The sequence below is a fragment of the Vulpes vulpes genome, chromosome 9 (genome assembly GCF_048418805.1).
Source record: "Vulpes vulpes isolate BD-2025 chromosome 9, VulVul3, whole genome shotgun sequence".
Classification (NCBI taxonomy): Eukaryota; Metazoa; Chordata; class Mammalia; order Carnivora; family Canidae; genus Vulpes; species Vulpes vulpes.
The window spans coordinates 92,975,134-92,991,321 of record NC_132788.1 but is presented as its reverse complement, the minus strand read 5'-3'; the positions used below and the strand labels follow the sequence as shown (position 1 = coordinate 92,991,321).

General features: G+C 49.7%; 2 protein-coding genes across 9 annotated transcripts; both read right to left on the bottom strand.

The window, feature by feature from the left end:
- Positions 1–115: 115 nt before the first annotated feature.
- On the bottom strand, positions 116–6,683 carry AMT (aminomethyltransferase). 7 transcript variants are annotated; one of them, XM_072722286.1, is made up of 13 exons: positions 5,875–6,011; positions 5,670–5,753; positions 4,762–5,039; positions 4,493–4,660; positions 4,120–4,267; positions 3,913–3,993; positions 2,907–3,038; positions 2,430–2,508; positions 1,985–2,130; positions 1,719–1,899; positions 1,508–1,570; positions 1,190–1,345; positions 116–1,095 (listed from the first exon to the last, which is right to left on the bottom strand). In XM_072722286.1, exons 4-13 carry the CDS (start codon positions 4,633–4,635, stop codon positions 917–919), a joined length of 1,308 nt encoding a protein of 435 aa, XP_072578387.1. In that variant the 5' UTR covers positions 4,636–4,660; positions 4,762–5,039; positions 5,670–5,753; positions 5,875–6,011; the 3' UTR covers positions 116–916. The 7 variants fall into 7 exon arrangements, with proteins under 7 accessions (XP_072578387.1, XP_072578389.1, XP_072578388.1 ...); XM_072722288.1 differs by lacking the exon at positions 1,508–1,570; XM_072722287.1 differs by lacking the exon at positions 4,120–4,267.
- Positions 5,786–15,863, bottom strand: NICN1 (nicolin 1, tubulin polyglutamylase complex subunit). Of its 2 annotated transcripts, XM_025988083.2 has the most exons (7): positions 15,794–15,863; positions 9,821–10,251; positions 8,084–8,260; positions 7,723–7,836; positions 7,196–7,267; positions 6,758–6,862; positions 5,786–6,683 (listed from the first exon to the last, which is right to left on the bottom strand). In XM_025988083.2, the coding sequence occupies exons 2-7, from the start codon at positions 9,950–9,952 to the stop codon at positions 6,642–6,644; spliced, it is 642 nt and encodes a 213-aa protein (XP_025843868.1). In that variant the 5' UTR covers positions 9,953–10,251; positions 15,794–15,863; the 3' UTR covers positions 5,786–6,641. The 2 variants fall into 2 exon arrangements, with proteins under 2 accessions (XP_025843868.1, XP_025843876.1); XM_025988091.2 differs by lacking the exon at positions 15,794–15,863 and having other exon boundaries at positions 8,084–8,254; positions 9,821–10,036.
- Between the last annotated feature and the right edge of the window lie 325 nt (positions 15,864–16,188).

Genomic DNA, 16,188 nt, shown 5'->3' with positions numbered 1-16,188 from the left:
TTAGACCTGCCCTTCTCAAGGGGAACCCACTCTGAGCTTGCCTCAGAGGCCAGGCAAGCAGGCATTGAGCTGGCACCCCAGGAACCATGTAGACAAAGGACAATGAAGCTAGAGATTGGCAAGCAAGAAGGAAGCTTGTTTAATGTTTTTTTTTTTTTTTTTTTTTTTTTAGGAGTGAGTGGAGTCCAGTAATGGGCCCCAGGGGCAAAGGTCAGCCCAGGGTAAGGCAAGTCCAGGAGGCCCAGCCTGTCCTACAGCAGCCCTAGGGCTCAGAACAGGTGGTGAGCCTGGCATGGTTGCTACTGGGCAGCAGGCTGGGCTAACTTGGGAATGTGGAAGAGTGAGTCTGTGCCCCTCAGCTGTCCCCAAGTTTACATAGGCACAGCAGCCAGACAGGGCCAACCCTCAGTGAGTCAGGAATCATTCCTGCCCAGGGAGAGGCAGGAGTTTGCATTCGTGCAAAGTAAACTGAAGGAGACGTCCGGCACTACCCACGGTAATAACTCCTTTGCAGTGTGAGAAACCATGGTGAGGTAGGTCGGGCAGGCTTTATTCCCCCCACCCCCCAAAGTGAGCTATTACTCCACAGCCAGCACTGGCACAGTGGAAGGGAGAGATGCCAGAACGACAGTGTCCCATAGCCTTCTGGCAGACAGACCAGAAGGGGGTCAGTGGGAGCCCAGGCTGACATTGCAGCAGCCGCTCTCTTGCTCAGAAATGGGGTCTTGAAATTGAAGAGGCCTAGGATGAGGGTGGGAGTGAGAATAGGTGGTATGGGCCCCCCCCTTGACCAGACAACCAGAACCCACCTCCACCCTAGCCACCCCAGTGTATTCAGCCTCAGCTTCCTGACCAACCCTTATATGCCCTACAGGTCCAGGTTCCTGGATGGGAGAGCCCCTGCCCCAAGCCACTTTCACTTGAGGGTATAGTAATTTGTGGTCACAAAGGGCATCTTGCTGACCACAGCCATTTGCTGCTTCCGCCGCACCTCTACCAGCAGTGGGGTACCTGGCCGACTGTACTCAGAGGGCACATAACCCATGGCCACATTCTTCTTCAGGCATGGAGAGGGGCAGCCACTGGTCACTGTACCTGTGTGGGCAGATGCCATAGGTCAGCACCACCTTACCACTCTGATGCCCACCCTCTGGGAACAACAGCTCCCCAACCTCTCTGGTCCACCTACCAATCACGGTGCCCTCCATATTCAGGATGGGGCTGTGTGCCCGCACAGGTGCCCCCTCGCATGTTAATCCAACACGTCTCCGCTGCACCTTGCCCTTCAGCTGGGCAATGATGACCGAGGCTCCAGGGAAGTCCATGGCAGCTCGGCGGCGCTTCCCTGAAGCATGACACCCCAGGATTAGCTATAGTCCATAAGACCCCTGGCCCTAGGAGGTCCTAGTTACAAGGACCCCAAATAACATCCATCCAACAGTGAGGGCCCCTTTGCTCAGGTTCTCCCAAGCCCCATTCCTCCTTTGTACTGCAGTCGGCCACCCACCTCTTGCCCCAGGTCTTAAAGAGGCTGTGCTGCCCACCTCAGCCTGCTGAAGATCCTCAGCGTCTAATGGGCAAAGTCACAATGGCATCTTCAGGGAAAGGAGGCTTGGGGAGGCTGCATCATTTGCTCCAGGGTGCACACCCTTGGGAGCAGTCATGGGCTAGCCACTGCAGCCTTTGCGATTCTATCCCTGAGTGCCAGCCCAACTCACCCAGTGTCCAACTAAGGCTGCCTTCCACAGGCGTGGTGTGCTCATCAATGTCACTCCCATACAGGCAGAGGCCTGCCTCTAGGCGCAGGCTGTCCCGAGCTGCCAGCCCTGCCAGCTTCACCTCTGGGTTTTCCAGCAGAGCTGCAGCCAGGCGGACTGCCGCTGCTGCTGGCACCGAGATCTGTATGGGACACCAGTGAGGAGGTAAGCAACTAGCTCTGGAGTCCTGGGCCGCACACTACCCTAACTCCCACTTCTTGACCTACCTCCACACCATCTTCTCCTGTGTAGCCACAGCGGGTCACGCGGCAGCCGGACACACCAAACACCTCCATCACAGCACTGGTCATGAAGGGCAATTTCCTCAAATCATCTGCCACGCCGGCCTGCAACACCTGGGTCGCAGTGGGGCCTGGGCCCAGGGAGCCAGTGACCAAGTGTCCAGGTTCCCATTTTCCCTCAAACCTGGACCAGAGCCCTTACTCGGGCCAGAATAAGCCCTGAGCAAGTCCTACTTTGCAGGTGGGAGAAGATGGTCTTGCCCACAGCCCCTGGGCCTTACAGCAGGTGGAGGGAGTGCCTATTTCCAAACTTAATTATGGCACACAACTACTACAGCATCGACACCTCCCTCCTAGAATGGCCAGTGCTAAGCAGTCAAAAAAGCCAGCAAGGCAAAGGTCGGCTCCAACCCCAGCCTGGCCTGCTCACCTTGCAGGGCTAGCAAGGCATTATCCACCACCTCCAGGCTCACATCACTGCCCATGTTTTGAAGCTCCCTGACCTTGCCCTGAAAGGAAAGACAGAAGAAACACATCAGCTTCTGGGACCACTTACTGAGCACCTACTGTGGGCTGAGAGCTGAAGATTTAGGCAGAATAAGCTGGTTCCTATCTTACAAGGTCCTATAACTAAGTGGTAGGAACAACCGCAGCTCAGGTCTGCGAGTGTTAACATCAGGCTCCAGCCTCCACCTTCTCACTTGGGAGCCAGGACCAGTTTCACCTTCCCTACTCTCCCATCACTGAAACCTGGCATTCTTCATGGAGGGCCCACTCTGGCCTGCTGTTCATTCACTCAAAGAGACATTGTCTGAGCCCCTTTACCCTGCCAGGTCTGTCCTAGACAACAAGGATGCTGTTCTGTGAACAAAGAAGACAGGGTACCTAGAACACAGAAGGGCTGTACCTGCATGAGGGCCAAGTCCTTGTCCCAGCAGCCAGCATTGGACACCACATACAGGTACCCCTCAGAGGTGCTGGTCACAATCAAGTCATCTTCGATGCCTCCAGCCTCATTGGTAAACAGCGACAGTGTCCCCTAGTGCCAAAGTGGAACATCTTTGCTTCCAGGTTCAGGAGGCCCAGGTAAAGTATATGAGTTAGACACACCCCTGGGGCTACTAATTAATGAACCCTCAGGCAACGGGATTGGGTGGGGGGGTGGGGACAAGGCTAGGTAAACCCAGGCCCTTGCCCAACCCCAGGGTTTTTTTTAATCTTCCTGCATTGAAAAAGTTTTCACCCCTTTCTCATCTTGTTAGACCTCCCTGATTTGGTGGGGCCTCTGCACTTCTCCCCACTCAAGTACTGAGAGACCCACTTCACACTTAATCCAGGACTCCTAGGCCTTGGTGCTTCATCCCACCCAGACCTCAGACAACTTAGTCCGTGCCCCAAACCCCAAGACAAACTTCAAAGTCCATTGATGATCCCATAAATGCCACAGCAATACTTCAAAATACTGGGGGGCTGGCTTCACAGCCTCCCCACTGGATGGACAGAGCCTGAGATTGAAAGGTCACATGGATCACCTGGGTATTTGTTAAAAATGTAGGTTCTGATTCCACAGGTCTGGAGCAGGGCCTGAGAGTATATTCCTAACAAGCTCTTGGTGATGAGACTGCTGGTTTAGGGACTACCTTTGCACTGCAAGAGGTTTGGCAGCATGGAGGTCACAATACAGGACATAAACCTGAGTCTCTGGCTTCCCAGCCTGATGTGGCTAAGGACAGAATAAACCTCTCCCTGCAGATAACTAAACGTCTAGACATGACTCAGGGACCCCCATCTCCCAAGACTGCAAGCCCTGAGCAGCTGTGTCTGATCCATTGCTGTGCCCCCACCATTCCCATTGCTGGCTCAAGAATAAGAACACCCACTGAGCAGAAATACAAGAGAGAAGAGGGGCCCACCTGGTTTGGCCTTAGCTCTGCAATATCTCCAACCACTAGACTCTCCATCAGCTTCACCCGGTCACAACCAAGTATCTTGGTCTGGGAAAGAGATCAAAAACCTCAGGCCACTGGGCAGGAGGCATCCTCCCTGCTGTCCACAGTCCAGTCCAACCCAGCCCAAATGCCTGAGCAGTCCTTTTGATTCTGCAAGTGGCAGAGCCCTACCTTCTGATTCCCACCTCTGCCAGTACAGAAGAGGGTGAAATGGGGGAAGTTCGGGAACTTGAAAGGGCCCGGCACCATCCTGAAATACCCCCGTTTCCAAACCAACACCCAGGAGAGTCGATGGGAGTGGGTACCAGCCCTGGGGAACCTGGGACATAAAGGCACACCACTGAGTAGGAGCAGACTGAAAAGACTAAAGAGACAACCAAGAGACCCTCTGAGTTAACTTCCTGGGAGCCATAGTCTACAACACCTAGACCTCCACCTCTTCTGGGAGGGTGGCCCTTGGAATCCAGCTCCCAACAAAGCCAAGAGTTGCACCACTGTAGATGGGAAGCCCTGATCTAGCAAACAGTGTGCTCCCCTTGCTCACCTGCAGCATGTGGGACACGTCAAAGAGCGAGCAGTGCCGGCGTGTGTGCAGGTGTGAGTCAACATGACTGTCCCGGTACTGTACAGGCAGACTCCAGCCTGCAAACGCCACCATCTTCCCGCCATGAGCCAGGTGGAAGTCATAAAGAGGTGTCCTTCGGAGTACGTCCTGCGGGTGGCTGGGTTCAGGGCCACCAGTGTCCCGGCCTCCACCCTCCTCCCTCGCCCACCTCCAAAATCAGCAACATACCCCATCACCCTCTGTCCCACCTGTGCGTGACTGAGCGGACGGCCCAGGGCCAACGGGAGCGCCTGCAGCCGCAAGCCCAGATGGGGTACCACGGTCATTGCCCGCTGCATTGTTGCCCGCAACCGGTGCAGCCGGCACACAGAGGTTACCACTCTGCCAGGCACGCTGGGAGATGTAGTCCGGGCTCTGCTGGGATAGGTCACTCTCCCACAAAGGGGATTTGAAGGGGCGGGCAGCCCCAAAGGCAGGCAGCCCCAAGGGCAGGCGGGGCTTTCGAGCAGTGGACAGTGACTCCAATCTGTAGGGAAACAGCCCCAGGCACTTCAAGTTGATCTTCCAGGGTAGATTAGGCTGTCCAAACCAGTTAAACTGCTCAGAAACAGAGCTAGGGGCTAGACCTCCCCTTGCTGACTGCTCAGCCTCCAAAAGGTCGAAGTTCCATAAAAGGCCAAAAGGCCTGAATTGCACATTCAGGACAGCAGGAGTGTAAGGTCACAGGAGGGGGAGGGGTGGAGAGGTTGCTGGAGGGTGGATCCAGCCAGCATGCTGAGCACATCAGTAATCTGGCCTCTGGTGAGGGTCTCGGGGCTCTCCCACTGGGAGGACACAGGCAGCCAGCAGTCATGCATTCCACAAGTATTTATTGATCTTGCTGCACACTAGGCCCTGTGCTGGATATGAATGAAGCACAGTTCCTGCCACTCCCCCAAGGTCCTCCCCCCACTCCCTCTCTCTCTCTCTCTCTCTCTCTCTCACACACACACACACACACTCTCTGAGGGCTGCTACTCCCTGAGCACAGGATTATGGTCATTACCCTTTTAGCAAAAGCCGAATGGGGTAAATAAATGACCCTGCAGGCAAAGATAACACCTGCAAGAACTCTGATAGATAAAGAGCAGAGGGTAGTCACCAAAAGGTGGCTGACCTTCCTCCAGAAAGCTGTTGAGCCACACAAATGTCCAATTTTCCAGGTCTAGCACAGGTTGCAGTACTGCTACATCCCAGCTCCCTGGGGCAAAGCCAGGAAAAAAACTTAAAAGATTTTCTAAGAGCAGCCTGCTTTATTCCACAGCAGGCCTGGGGTTGTAGTAGATGTCAGTCTCTTAAAGGACACCAATGAGAATGCTCACCTGGACCCACACCCTACCAAGGTTGATCTTTTATCACACTGAGCATGACTCTTGGAACGTGGCAGCTGGGAGAAGGGACAAGGATGTGCTTTAGACAAAAAGGTCCCAGGACTCATTATCAGATGCCAGCCTTGCCGGAGGCACCTGTCCAGGCTGGATGGGTAGACCCACTTGAACACACATCCAGAAGCCAGCTCAGGAACCAAGGGGCTCAGGCTGCCCAAATCCCCAGCTTTGCTCCCTAGGCAGGCAGGAGGTAAGACAGGAAACAACTTCTTATGGGCATAACACAAAGGGAAAGAAGACCACTAGAGGGCGCAGAAGGAAGAAATGGGCTCCGGTTTTCCCCTCACACTTCAAACTACTTGAGTGCCATGGCTACAGCAGCCTTCCAACAATAGTTAGAGCCGGTTTAGTAGGTGCAACCCACTGCACTCAGGGTGAAGGAGCAGGCAGGAGACTGGAGTGTGCATGTTGGCAGAAGGAGCAGAGGGCACATGGGGATTCTTAGTAAGTAGAACTGGAGTGTTTTTAGGGTAGGAAAAAGAATTTCAGCTTGCAGTCAGATTAAGACAGAGTACACCCCTGCCAAGAGCTCATGCTGAAGCAACACAGCCCCCAAGAATCTTGAATCTGTGAATGTGGCCCAGACATAGTGGGCATGCAGGCAACACTCGGAATGCACAGGGAAAGCACTTCAGCCTCTGGTGGCCCAAATCAGGTCTGGGTGGACACGGAAGGCCAACATCTTGGCTAAGAGCCATAGTTCAAGTGTAGGAGAGCAAGTTGAGGTCATAACAGCCATCCACCTGCAACACAAAAGACTATCAGATCTGACCCACTCAGGGCAACAGGAATGAAGCAGAGGGAAGCGATCACTCACATCAAAGCGGCCGATCCTTGTAGAGGTGTGACTGGCCCGGATCATCTCTGTCAGTGCCCACATCTGCTGCACCTCGGAGGATACCCTGTTGGGGTCTGGGAGACCCTGCTCCAGAAGGAGGGGTCAGTGGCCATGGGTATCTCCCCAGCAGTGCCCTTAAAGCTCCAGAGAAGCCAAGTTGGGCTATGGGGCCCTCCAGCTGACACTAGTAATATTCCCAGATGACTTGTGAAACATGACGTTGGAGCCTCATGTGCAGTAGCCAGCCCAGCCTCACTCAGAGATACCTCAAATCCCATGCACCACCCAAGAAGATGGCACAGAGTAAATGAAGGGCCCTGGGTCCAACCCCAGATTCTTGCAGAAAGAGGCCCACCTGGGCCTGTGCTGGACACAAGAGCTTTTCATACATGGTTCTTACTCACAATGAGGGCTTACCTCAATGAGGGGAGCAGGCTGCTCACAAGGCACTGGGTGGGAGAGCCACTTGGGGAAGGTCATGGAGGGGCTCTGCAAAACAAAGGCAAACTGCTCTAAAGGACGCAGAGTGGGAAAGCCCTAGGACCAGATTCCAAGGTCCTTGGAGCAGACAGAAGGGCACCTGAGCCTCAGACACTGAGAAACCCTGTTCAGGGGTCCATGCGGTCCAAGGGGCAGTCAGATTACCTAAGAGCTAGAGACTACATAAGCTCTTCTGCTATGCGGGAGGCCCCAGGAACACAAGGAACGGAAGTGTCTCCCAGCACCTGAAGGCTCAAGCTCTGAGAGAGGCAGGTGGATATGGGGACATGACCTTACCTCTCCTGGCTAACTTCCCTCCTGGCTAATTTCCTTCTGAGCATTCCCTCCTGGCTAATTTCCCTCTGAGTCTTACTGTTCACTCCCACTCCTACCCCAGCATTCCCAGCCATAGCCCCACACCCAGCATTCCCTTTCATAGCAACAGCTCTGAGCTGGTCACCTACCTTTGGTCCCTGCTGGTAAATCTGCAGTTCCTCCACTGTGAAAGACAGCCATAGTGGTGATGGCTGTCGCAGAATCAGGCGCAGTTCCAGTACTCTGGCCATGTCACACAGCATCTGACATATACAAACACACACACACACACACACACACACAAGGACCCAGCAAGGCCCTAGCTCACTGCCCAAGAGCCTCCCAACCAGCAATAAGCCAAGATGCTGCCTCCCCAGGCCTTAATCTCTCCATGGCACAAGCCCAGGCCAGCCTCCCCTCCCCTCTTCCCTCCTGGTATCCTGGCCCAATCCCTACATCCCCTGTGAGCCCTTATCTGGACTTCCCTAGCCATGCTGAGTCCCAGCTGACCTGATGCTTGAACAACGATACATACTCCTGGGCTCCCTCCTCACTGTGTGGATCAGGCATGAGGCAGTAGTCCCGCAGGCAGGTCACCCACTTGGCTGGTGTGTGTGTTGAGGTATGCTGGCGAACACGGATGCTCAGAAAGGCTGTGTAGTAATTCTTAAACATTATCTCCTGTAACTAGAGCACACACAAACTACCATGACAAATCAGAACCAGGCCCAGGGCCTGAGAAGTTCAAACCTACCATCTCTTCCTCCCCTTGGGAAAGTACTCTTCTGGGATACCTGAGTGGCTCAGTGGTTAACCATCTGCCTCCACTCAGGGCATGATCCTATAGTCCCGGGATCGTGTTTCCACATCAGGCTTCCTTCATGGAGCCTGCTTCTCCCTCTGCCTGTGTCTCTGCCTCTGTGTGTGTGTGTGTGTCTCTCTCATGAAGAAATAAATAAAATCTTAAAAAAACAAAAAAAAAGGGAAAGTATTCTTCTACCAATCGAACAATTTCAACAAGCACCCACTGGGCCCAAAGACAATTTCCCTTTCCTAGAAGAGCTCACAGCCCAAATGAGCAGGTCATGCAAATAAACCATGACTGCAGATCTTGGCACAAGTCTAAGATGCTGGGCCATCTGGGTGTCTCAGTGATTGAGTGTCTGCCTTTGACTCAGATAGTGATCCCAGGGTCCTAGGATCAAGTCCCACATCAGGCTCCCCACAAGGAGCCTGCTTCTCTCTCTGCCTATGTCTCTGCCTCTCTCAGGAATAATAAACAAAATCTTAAAAAAAAAAAAAAAAAGGTCTAAGAGGCTCCCAGAGGTCAGAACCCTAACTTTGGAGGAGGCAGAAAATATACAGATGAGGCCTCAAGAAGGAAGAGTTCACCAAGTGGAACGGGAAAGAGTATAAAAGTAACATAAGCAAAGGGACACCAAAGGTTGAGAGAACTTGGCCCACCCTGGAAACAGCAGTGATTCAGCCTAGCTACAGCAATTCTCATTCCTGAAGACTCACCAGAATCACCCAAGCAAGTTTTTTAAAAACTATAAATGTACAAGTTTCACCCTAAACCTACTGAATCAGTATTTACAGGTTGGGAGTTTTAGTGAGGATTCCCAGCTTATGGTAAGGAACAACTTGAAAGGTGATCACACACCATGGGACAAAGTGCATGGGGTCAAGAAGCAGGCAGGGCACAGGCCTAGAGTGGCCCCAAATGCCAAGCCATTAGAATGTGGACTTTGTCCTCTGTGCTGAGGTCTTGTAGTGTCGGTCACTCTGCCAGCACATGTGGACCAGCAACTGGAGACTGGAAACTGGAAACACTAAAATGATCCTGATGAGGAATGAGCTGAACCTGACCTCCAGCAGGGACTGTAGGGAATGGGCAGGAGGCAGGTTTTGGGGTAACTCATTGTCCAGTGATTCCCCAGCCCCTGGGCCAGGAACAAAATGACCTCTCTTTAGTAGACAACTGTATTTCCAGCATCACCCTATTATCTTAGCACTTGTATGCCAGCTCTGTCCTGGACATGGGGGAGAGATGCTGAAGAGAATAGCACAGAAGGCTGCATTCTAGTAAATATGTGTTAACTGAGGTAATAAATAAATGGTAAGCTAATTTGCAAGGGCGAGGACACTGCAGAGGCTTTCGGTAAAAGATTAAATGCCTGGGATACGCCCGAGTTCCCAGGTCAGCCCCGCCCAGGAGCCCCAGTCGCGCCCACGGGTCTGGCTCACCTCAAAGGGCGCGACGCTGGGGAAGGTGACATCGATGACCAGCACACCAGGCCGGCCTTGGGAGGTTCGCACGTCGCCCACCTGCAGGGCCACGGTACCTTTCACATGGCAGGGCACCGACACACGGGACATGGTGTCAGCAGCCTCGACCAAGCCCAACTGCTGCTCCTGGCCTCGGACTACGGGTCCTTCCCGGCGTCCTCAGCAGAGTCCCCAAGAACTACAACTCCCAGAAAACCTCGCGCTGGGCCAGCCCGGCCAATTACTGACGCCCCAAGCCGGCCGGGAGTCGGAAGTGCTTGAGGAAGGGTTCCTTCAGCCAATCTCAGCGCAAGCCTTCAAGAGCCTTGGGCCCTGCCCAGAAATTTCCGAGCCATTCTGTGTCTTAGCGATCCTGGCCTTTCACCGTCTGTTATGCTCCGTTATTACACCTGTGCAGGACGGTCGTTAGTTAAAGCATATCATGCCCTGAGCACTAATGAGCATAGTGCCCGGCAAACATTAATTGCAAAAATAGGTATGAACAACCCCCCCTTTTTTTAATGGACAAAGGATTTGAACAGACAATTCACAAAAGAATATAAATAGCCAATAAACCCATGAAAAGATGCTTAATGTGACTATTCCTCAGGGAAGTTCAAATTAGAATTCGCACAACCCCACTGAAGGGGCTGAAGTTAAAGACTGGCAAGGATGTGGAGTGCCTGGGACCTTAATCCACTTATAATTTCCAGCTATTCTGAAAAAGTTTGGCATTTCTTTAAAAACCAAATTCAGGGATCCCTGGGTGGCGCAGCGGTTTAGCGCCTGCCTTTGGCCCAGGGCGCGATCCTGGAGACCCAGGATCGAATCCCATGTCGGGCTCCCGGTGCATGGAGCCTGCTTCTCCCTCTGCCTATGTCTCTGCCTCTCTCTCTCTCTCTCTGTGACTATCATAAATAAATAAAAATTAAAAAAATAAAATAAAAACCAAATTCATACCTACGATATGATTCATCCATTATACTCCCAAGTATTTACCCAAGAGAAATGAATGCATAGGCCCACTCAAGGACTTTGTTCACAATAGACAGAAATTGGAAATAATCCAAATGTCCAAGAGATGAACAGATAAACTGATTGTGGTGTATCTCTACAATGGAATGCTGCTCAGCAATAAAAAGAAATAAACAAATCCAAATATCTATCAACATATGAATGGGTAAACAGAGCCTGGTATATACATGCAATGAATTACTCAGCCTTAAAGATGAATGAAACTCTAATAAATTAACATAAGTTAACATTGAAAATATCACGCTGGGCTGCCTGGGTGGCTCAGTGCTTGGGTGGCCTGCCTTCAGCCCAGGGTGTGATCCTGGAAACCTGGGATGGAGTCCCACATTGGGCTCCCTGCATGGAGCCTGCTTCTCTCTCTGCCTGTGTCTCTGCCTCTGTGTGTGTGTGTGTCTCTCATGAATAAATAAATAAATAAAAATCTTTAAAATAAAAAAAGAAAATATCATGCTAAGTGAAAAAAAATAGACATGAAGGACAAATATTATATGATCACACTTACATGAGGTACTTAGAATAGGCGAATTCATAGAGACAGAAAGTAAAATAGAGGTTGCCACGACTAGGGGTGAGGGGAAATAGAGATATTGTTTAACAGGTATAAAGTTTGTGTTTAGGATGATGAAAAAATTTCTGGAAATAGTAGTGATGATTATACAACACTATTAATATACTTAATGCTGGGCTCCTGGGTGGCTCAGTTGGTTGTGTCTGACTTTGGGGTCCTGGGATCAAACCCTGCATTGGCCTCCCTACTCAACAGGGAGTCTGCTTCTCCCTCTCCCTCTGCTCCTTTCCTCTGCTGTGCTCTCTCTCTCAAATAAAATAATAATAATAATAATAATAATATGCTTAATGCCACTGACTTCTACACTTACAATGAGTAAAATGGTAGATATTACGCATATTTTAACATTTTTTTAAGGGCAGCCCCAATGGTGCAGCGGTTTAGCACCGCATGAAGCCGGGGGTTTGATCCTGGGGACCCTGGATCGAGTCCCATGTTGGGCTCCCTGCATGGAGCCTGCTTCTCCCTCTGCCTGTGCCTCTGCCTCTCTCTCTCTCTCTCTCTCTCTCTCTCTCTCTGTGTGTCTCTATGAATAAATAAATAAATAATTTTTAAAAAATAAAATAAAATAAAAAGGAATGAACAAATAGTATGCACACCACCACCACTAAATCTCAAATGTGCTAAATTAAGCAAAAAATGTCAGACCCCAAAGAGTACATACTGTATGATTCCACTTACATGAAAGTCTAGAAGAGACAAAACTAATCTATAGTAAAATTAATAAGAACAGTTTTTCCTGAGGCAGAGAGTGAAGGGAAGGATTTGGTTATGAAGAAGAACAAAGGTATACTTTGGGGTGATGGAGAGGCTCTAAAACTTGATTGTGTGGGCAGCCTGGGTGGCTCAGCGGTTTAGCGCCTGCCTTTGGCCCAGGGTGATCCTGGAGTCCCAGGATCAGAGAGTCCCAGAGAGCCTTCGGGCTCTCTGCATGGAGCCTGCTTCTCCCTCTGCCTGTCTCTGTGTCTCTCATAAATAAATAAATAAAATCTCTCTAAAAAAAAAGAATAATAAAACTTGATTGTGGTGATAGTTATATTTGTCTAGACAATTGTCAAAATTTATTAAACTGAATGCTTAAGATTTGTGAATTTTTTAAGATTTTACTTTTTTAATAGAGATTTTTTTTTTTATTCACAAGAGACACCCACACACATAGAGAGAGAGATACAGGCAGAGGGAAGCAGGCTCCCTGCAGGGACCACGCCCCAAGCTATAGGCGACACTGAACCACTGAGCCACCCAGGTGTCCCCAAGATTTTATTTTTTTAAGTTTTTATTTATTTGACACAGAGAAAGAGACAACACAAGCAGGGGGAGTGGCAGGCAGAGAGAGAGGGAGGAAGAGGGGAGCCCAATGAAAGGCTCAATCCCAGGATCCTGGGATCATGACCTGAGCCAAAGACACAATCAATTAACTGAGCCACCTAGGCGTCCCTAAAGATTTTATTTTTAAGTAATCTCTACACCCAAGATAGGACTCAAACTCACAACCCCGAGATCAAGAATCACATGTGTTCTACTGACTGAGCCAGCTAGATGCCCCCAAATTTTTGCATTTTTATTGCATCTAAATTATACCTCAATAAACATGATTTTTAAAAAAAAGATTTTATCCATTCATTCATGAGAGACACAGATTGAGAGGCAGAGATATAGACAGAGAGAGAAACAGGCTGCCCGCAGGACCCCAGGTCCTGGGATCCCAGGACCCCAGTATCATGACCTGAGCTGAAAGCAGATGGTCAACCACTGAGCCGCCCAGATGCCCAGTAAACATGATTTTATTTTTTTTTAAGATATTATTTATTTATGCATGAGAGATACAGAGAGAGAGAGGCAGAGACACAGGCAGAGGGAGAAGCATGCTCCTTGCAAGGAGTCCAATGCACGACTTGATCCCGGACCCTAGCATCACTCCCTAAGCCGAAGGCAGATGCACAAATGCTGAGCCACACAGACGTCCCAATAAACATGATTTTAAAAGAAAAAAAAAGCAAAACAAAACAAAACAAAATGAATGCTAATCATTACAAAAATGTTAATCAAACAAAAAATGAATGTTTATCATCATCCTCCTCCTTCCAGGCACTTGTGGAAACAATGCCACAGAGGTCATTAGTTAAGCCTGTTTATTTATAACAAAGCTGAGGCCAGAAGTGGTCCTAAGTGATTTCCTAAGCCAATAAAGCAATATGGAGTAAAGCTGGAGCCAGGGCCTCTTTTGGGCTCCTTCTTCACAGGTCAGAACCCTCCAGGTAATGGTCAGCTTTGGTGACCTGGGCCTTCTTTATGTTGAGGAACCCAAAGACGCAGACCCAGTGTAACCCATAGAGCTCTCAGAGTGGAGTTGGAATATCATATCAGTAAGATACAGAACCAGGATTCCAGGCCAGCCTAAGGAACAGCCTGGTACACTTGTGCCTTCCCAGTCCAGGTGCCCCCAGAGACTCCTAGTGACAGAAGACATCCCCTGTCTTCTCATTGGCTGTTGTATAGGGAAAATAATTTATATCTGTGGGTCTTCTGGACTGGCCATTGCTATCTCTATTTGAACTCAGACTAATGATTCACAGTCTGGGTCCCTCCAGGTTCCTGAGAGTTTCCTCTTCATGAAAATCACCTCATGCTGGAGCAGAGACTTCTCCAAATCCCAGATTTTAGGTCCCCTGGAAATCTGGAGGATACACACAGGCTCTGGGCTTCAGGATTCAGATCTGAAAGCATAGTCAGGCCACCAGCTAGAACCCCAAGACTTGACCTTTATTGCTCACCTGTTAGTACCCACTGACTTTTGTCCCACATTTCCCCCTAAACTCTCCTTTCCAGCTTATCTCTTAGCTCAGGCAAAAGACCCCCAGGATCCATGCAGCATCCTGTAATGGAAACCAAAACTACCCCTCAAGCAATGATAACTGCCTAAATGAAGTGTTCTGGCAGCCCAGACCACCCAGACGAGTTTGAGCTTAACCCTTGACTCATGCCTGGGCAGATGGACCATGAAGAGACCCGTAGACTCACTGACAGTTACCTTTATCTCATCATAATACTAGAGTCTCCACCCAAGGAGAAGCACAAGCCTTGTTTATATAACATACAAAGTATGTATATGGGTGTTTCCTTAAGGCACATACATGACCTTATGCCCACTTTTACATATGATAAGGCTCCCATTTCTTTTCCTTCTCTCTCTCTTTTTTTTTTTTAAGTTTATTTATGTATTGTTTTTAGTAATCTCTACTCCCATTGTGGGGCTCAAACACATGACCCTGGGATACCTGGGTGGCTCAGTGGTTGAGCGTCTGCCTTTGGCTCAGGATGTGATCCTGGAGTCCTGGGATTGAGTCCCACATCGAGTCCCACATTGAGTCCCACATCAGGCTCCCCTGCTTGGAGACTGCTTCTCCCTCTGCCTGTGTCTCTGCCTCTCTCTCTGTGTTTTTCTCATGAATAAATAAATAAAATATTAAACACACACACACACACACACACACACACGATCCTAAGATTAAGAGTTGCTTGCTCTTCTAACTGAGCCAGTTGGGTGCCCCAAAGCTCCCATTTCTAAATATTCATCCTAACCCTAGGGGCCACCTGGTTGGCTCAGTTAGTAGAGCATGTGACTCTTGATCTCAGGGTCATGATTTTGGGCCCCACAATGGGTGTAGAGATTACTTAAAAATAAAATCTTAGGGCAGCTCGGGTGGCTCAGTGGTGTGGCAGAACCTTCAGCCCAGGGCCCAATCCTGGAGACCCGGGATTGAGTCCCACGTCAGGCTCCCTGTGTGGAGCCTGCTTCTCCTTCTGCCTGTATCTCTGCTTCTCTCTGTGTGTGTCTCTCATGAATAAAGAATAAAATAAAATTTAAAAAAATAAAAATAAGGGCAGCCTAGGTGGTTCAACAGTTTAGCGCCATCTCCAGCCCAGGGCCTGATCCTAGAGACCTGGGTTCAAGTCCCACATCAGGCTCCCTGCATGGAGCCTGCTTCTCCCTCTGCCTGTGTCTCTGCCTCTGTGTGTGTGTGTGTTTCTCATGAGTAAATAAATAAAATCTTAAAAATAAATAAATAAAAATAAAATAAAAGCTTAAAAAATAAATACATAAAATAAGTAAATAAATAAATAAATATTCATGCTAACCCTAAATAAAAGGAACCCATTCACTCTCACTCTGGGAGTCAAAGTTGTAAGTTATTCCCTGTGATATTCTTTGCTGCAAATAAAATTTCCTTTGTGTGACAACTCTACCTTGTGTAGTTTCTGTGACTCAACAAGGAGCAAACTCATGTTAGTTCAGTTACAATAGGAGACACAGACCTATGTGGCCCCTCACTGCAGACCAGTCTCACCTCATATCTCTCAGGTAGACAGTCACTCCACTCCAGTCCCTCCAATCCATTACCCACTTTGTGGCAAGACAATGTTTTCAATGTGAAAACGTCATGGAAAAAAAAAAAACAACACGTCATGGAATCCTTCCGCTTCAAGGTCAAATCCAAAAGCTCTTGGTAAGTCCAAGAATCCAAGGCATGAATGGCTCCTGCCACCGGCTACTCAAAACCTGGTCCTGGGACATCTGGGTTGCTCAGTGGTTGAGCATCTGCTTTCCGCCCAGGGAGTGATCCTGGAGTCCCGGGATCAAGTCCCACATCAGGCTCCCTGCATGGAGCCTGTTTCTCCCTCTGCTTATGTCTCTGACTCTGTGTGTGTGTGTGTCTCATGAATAAATAAATAAATAAATAAA

Excerpts from the sequence above, each read along its gene's own strand:
- NICN1 (XM_025988083.2), bottom strand. The coding sequence starts at position 9,952 with ATGTCCCGTGTGTCGGTGCCCTGCCATGTGAAAGGTACCGTGGCCCTG. Across the intron at positions 7,268-7,722 it reads TTTACCAGCAGGGACCAAAG|AGCCCCTCCATGACCTTCCC; the intron begins GTAGGTGACCAG and ends TTTGTTTTGCAG. Across the intron at positions 6,863-7,195 it reads AGCCTGCTCCCCTCATTGAG|GGTCTCCCAGACCCCAACAG; the intron begins GTAAGCCCTCAT and ends CTTCTGGAGCAG.
- AMT (XM_072722286.1), bottom strand. The coding sequence starts at position 4,635 with ATGACTTCCACCTGGCTCATGGCGGGAAGATGGTGGCGTTTGCAGGCT. Across the intron at positions 3,039-3,912 it reads CAGAGCTAAGGCCAAACCAG|GGGACACTGTCGCTGTTTAC; the intron begins GTGGGCCCCTCT and ends CTTTGGCACTAG. Across the intron at positions 1,346-1,507 it reads TTTAAGACCTGGGGCAAGAG|GGAAGCGCCGCCGAGCTGCC; the intron begins GTGGGTGGCCGA and ends GTCATGCTTCAG.